This window comes from Suricata suricatta, chromosome 10, assembly GCF_006229205.1.
Source record: "Suricata suricatta isolate VVHF042 chromosome 10, meerkat_22Aug2017_6uvM2_HiC, whole genome shotgun sequence".
NCBI lineage: Eukaryota > Metazoa > Chordata > Mammalia > Carnivora > Herpestidae > Suricata > Suricata suricatta.
This window is the reverse complement of record NC_043709.1, coordinates 21,677,288-21,681,236: the sequence shown is the minus strand read 5'-3', so window position 1 is coordinate 21,681,236 and position 3,949 is coordinate 21,677,288. Positions and strand designations below refer to the sequence as shown.

The window sequence follows — 3,949 nt, the reverse complement described above, 5'->3', positions numbered from 1 at the left end:
TTTTTTTTTTAATAGTTTATTGTCAAATTGGCTTCCATACAACACCCAGTACTCTTCCCCATAAGTGCCCTCCACCATCACCACCACCTCTTTTCCCCTCTCCCCCTTCCCCTTCAACCCTCAGTTCATTTTCAGCATTCAATAGTAAGAGTTGGATTCTTTTTTTTTTTTAACTTTTTTAAAAAAATTTTTAAAAAATGTTTTATTTAGTTTTTTGATACAGAGAGAGACAGAGCATGAGAGGGGGAGGGTCAGAGAGAGAAGGAGACACAGAACCAGAAGCAGGCTCCAGGCTCTGAGCTAGCTGTCAGCACAGAGCCTGACACGGGGCTCGAACCCACGAATGTGAGATCTGACCTGAGCCGAAGTCGGAGGCTTAACCGACTGAGCCACCCAGGCGCCCCAAGAGTTGGATTCTTAATTGACTCAGCCACTGAGGTACTCCATAGAGATGTGTTTTGTTTTAAATGGTTCTATAATATTGCATTTTGCATACATACTCTAATTTTTAAAATTCATACTCCGAATGCAGGCATTTAGGTTGCTTTCATCTTTTTGTGTGTGCCTATTAAAATGTTTATTTATTTATTTATTTTGAGAGAGAGGGAGAGTACAAGTTGAGGAGTGGTAGAGAGTAAGGGAGACAGAATCCTAAGTAGGCTTCTCACTGTCAGCATAGAACCTGACACGTGGCTCGATCTTACAAACTGTGAGAGCGTGATCTGAGTGGAAATCAAGAATTGGACACCTAACCAACTGAGCCACTCAGGTGCCCTTCATCTTTTTTGTTTTCATCTTCTTTTCTCACCCAAACATTCTCTATTAACTTTTTTTTTTTTTTAAGTAGGCTCCATGCCCAATGTGGGGCTTGAACTCCAGAGCCCTGTTAACTCTGTGTGTGTGTGTGTGTGTGTGTGTGTGTGTGTGTGTGTGTGTGTGTTTGATATTTTTGCATACCTATGTAAATGTCTCCTTAAGGTAAATTTCTAGAAGATTTTTGGTTTTTGGGTTAGAGAGAATATTCACCTTAAATGCTTTTATATCTTATTGCGTTCCAAAAAAGTTACATCCATTTTGTACTTTGCTCAACTGGTACATATGAATACTCATTTTCTTGCACCTTTGAAAGCACTGGGTTTTGTCCATTTTTAAAAATCTTTGCCAGGGGCACCTGGGGGGCTCAGTCAGTTAGGCGTCTGACTTCAGCTCAGGTCATGATCTTGCGGTTTGTGAGTTCGAGCCCTTCATCGGGCTTGGTGCTGACAGCTTGGAGCCTGGAGCCTGCTTCGGATTCTGTGTCTCCCTCTCTCTCTCTCTGCCCCACCCCTGCTCGCACTCTGTCTGTCTCTCTCTCGCAAAAATAAACATTAAAAAAAATTAAAATAAATAAAAATCTTTGCCAAAAAATTTTTCTTTATTTTTTGATTACCAGTAAGGTTATATACATCTTTTCATATCTTTATTGGCCTGACAGATATTTTGATGTTTTGTCCTTAGCTGATGGTTAGCAGCTTAGAGAAAATTTTGAGGGAGGATGGATGCAAAAGCTCGAAACTGTTTGCTTCAACATAGAGAAGCCCTGGAAAAGGACATCAAAACATCCTACATCATGGATCGTATGATTAATGATGGAGTTTTAACAATATCGGAGGAGGAAAAAGTAAAAAATGAGGTAAAGCTGAAGCAGTCTTTGCTATAAAGTTATTTTCTTTCCAATTTTTTATTTAAAATGTTATAATTATTTGAGGACTTAAAAATTTTTTAAAATTTATTTCAGAACTTGCACTGGTCTCCACTAATTTATGTTGCAAACATACTCTTTGTAGTGTACTAAACTACTTCTTTATTTTTTTTAGCCCACTCAACAGCAACGAGCAGCTCTCCTAATTAAAATGATACTTAAAAAAGATAATTATTCCTACATATCATTCTACAATGCTCTAATACATGAAGGGTATAAAGATCTTGCTGCCCTTCTCCATGGTGGCATTCCTGTCATCTCTTCTTCCAATGGTGGCAAAGATTCAGTCAGTGGAATAACTTCATATGGTTTGTATTCATGATATTTTCTATCACATTGCTATGACAGTGCTACCTTGCTGCATTTTCATCTTACTGTAAATGGAGTGTGTTGAAGAGACTGTTTGGTTCCCTGAAAATGCATGTGAAAAAATTATAATTGTGTTTTCCAGTTTAAGTATTTTTACCTAATTCACATTTTCCTCTTGCCCAGGGAGCTGTCTACTGCTGAGGCAACAATGCACATACTCTAATTTTTAGAGATTAAAAAAACACTTTTTAGGCTTTTATTTAAACTCTTCTACAGTTTTGTGTCTGTCGAGTTCATGCATAGGAAAGAATAAGAACCTTTAGAAATCTATGTTCTTGAAAGGAATTTCATATTACCTTTACACCCTCCTTTCCAGTCTTCAGTATGAGAAAAAGAGATTGGAGAGTCATGGAGGAATAGGTGTGTGAGGGCAGACGCTGATGGAGCTTTCCATTGTCTGTAGTCCTCTTGAAAGGCCTGTGTTTTTGTTATGTTCTGAGAAATCAGAACATTGAGGTTACTATGCTAGCCACATTTTCTTCTCTTGGAAGTTCTGAGGATAAAGTCCCAGCCTTGCTTTCTTTAGTTTTTATGGTAGGACTTGAGTAAACATTTCAAAATTCTGTTCATTCATTCATACTTGTTTTGTTTTGGATTTCAGTAAGGACAGTCCTGTGTGAAGGTGGAGTGCCACAGAGGCCGGTGGTCTTTGTTACTAGGAAGAAGCTGGTGAATGCAATTCAGCAGAACCTCATCAAACTAAATGGTGAATCAGGATGGGTCATCATATACGGAATGGCAGGTTGTGGGAAGTCTGTTTTAGCTGCAGAAACTGTCAGAGATCATTCTTTCTTAGATGGTAAGTTTGATTACCATGTGTTGCTGGCTAAGAAAGACATGGTAATAGTTTCCTGTTGCTGCTATAGCAAATTACCAAAACTCTGGTGGCATATAACAACACAAATTTATTATCATAATGTTCTGGAAGTCAGAGGTCCAATGTAGTTCTAACTGGGCTAAGGTCATGGTATCAGGAGAGCTGAGTTTCTTTTGGAGGCTCTAGGGAAAATCCTTTTCCTTGCATTTTCCAGCTTCTAGAGGTGGCCCGCACTCCTGGACTCATGGTTCCTTCTTCCATTTTCAAAGCTGGCAGTGCATAACGTCTTCAGATCTTTTTCTCTCTTTATGATCTTTGCTTCTGTCACTACTTCTCTTTCTCTGACTCTCACCTTTTTGCCTCCCTCTTCTAAGGGCCCTTGGATGATCCAGGATAATCTCATCCCCAAATCCTTAATTGCATCTGCAAAGTCCTTTTTTGCCACGTAAGGTGACATTATTACAAGTTCTGTAGGTTAGGATGTGAACATCTTGGAGGGACTGTTAATCTCCAATTCCAGGCATGATTAAATTTGGAATTTATTTTCTACCTAGCCCATCACAAAGAGGCTCCGCTAACCAGGCTAATAAATTAATGTTATCAGATGGCACTTATTATTACTGGATTGAATCTAGTTCCATTGTGTCTTAATAATTGAGGAGATTGTAGAGTTGAAAAAGGATTTTGAAAGGTTGTTCACCTTATATCCCTGCCTTTTAGGCAGTATTGGACTTACACTGTCTTGTCAGTTGAGTGCTATAGAGGAGATTTTTGGAAACTCATATCCATTAATGATTCTCCCAGTGGGTGATTCTCCCATGTATTTGGCATCCTATATTAAACTATTAATTCCATTTCTGTAATTAGTTCTATCAGTTGTCTATCTTTAAAAATCTTTTTTTTTCTTTTTTTTTTCTTTTTTATTTTTCCATAATATTTTATTGTCAAATTGTTTTCCATACAACACCCAGTGCTCTTCCCCTCAAGTGCCCTCCACCATCACCACCACCTGTCTTCCCCCC

At 38.5% G+C, this 3,949-nt stretch overlaps 1 protein-coding gene across 10 annotated transcripts in view; it reads left to right on the top strand.

Moving 5' to 3' along the window:
* Positions 1-3,949, top strand: part of APAF1 (apoptotic peptidase activating factor 1) — a 78,111-nt gene that overhangs the window by 3,172 nt on the left and 70,990 nt on the right. For 6 of the 10 annotated variants that reach the window (XM_029954456.1, XM_029954458.1, XM_029954457.1 and 3 more), the window contains exons 2-4: positions 1,498-1,672; positions 1,857-2,049; positions 2,712-2,909. The exons of 1 other annotated variant lie outside the window; for it this stretch is intronic. In XM_029954456.1, the coding sequence (XP_029810316.1) occupies positions 1,535-1,672; positions 1,857-2,049; positions 2,712-2,909 (529 nt within the window). In that variant the 5' untranslated portion in view covers positions 1,498-1,534. Of the gene's footprint in view, positions 1-415; positions 439-1,497; positions 1,673-1,856; positions 2,050-2,711; positions 2,910-3,949 lie in introns of those variants that run through there. 3 more of the 10 variants (XM_029954459.1, XM_029954460.1, XM_029954461.1) reach the window with 3 other exon arrangements.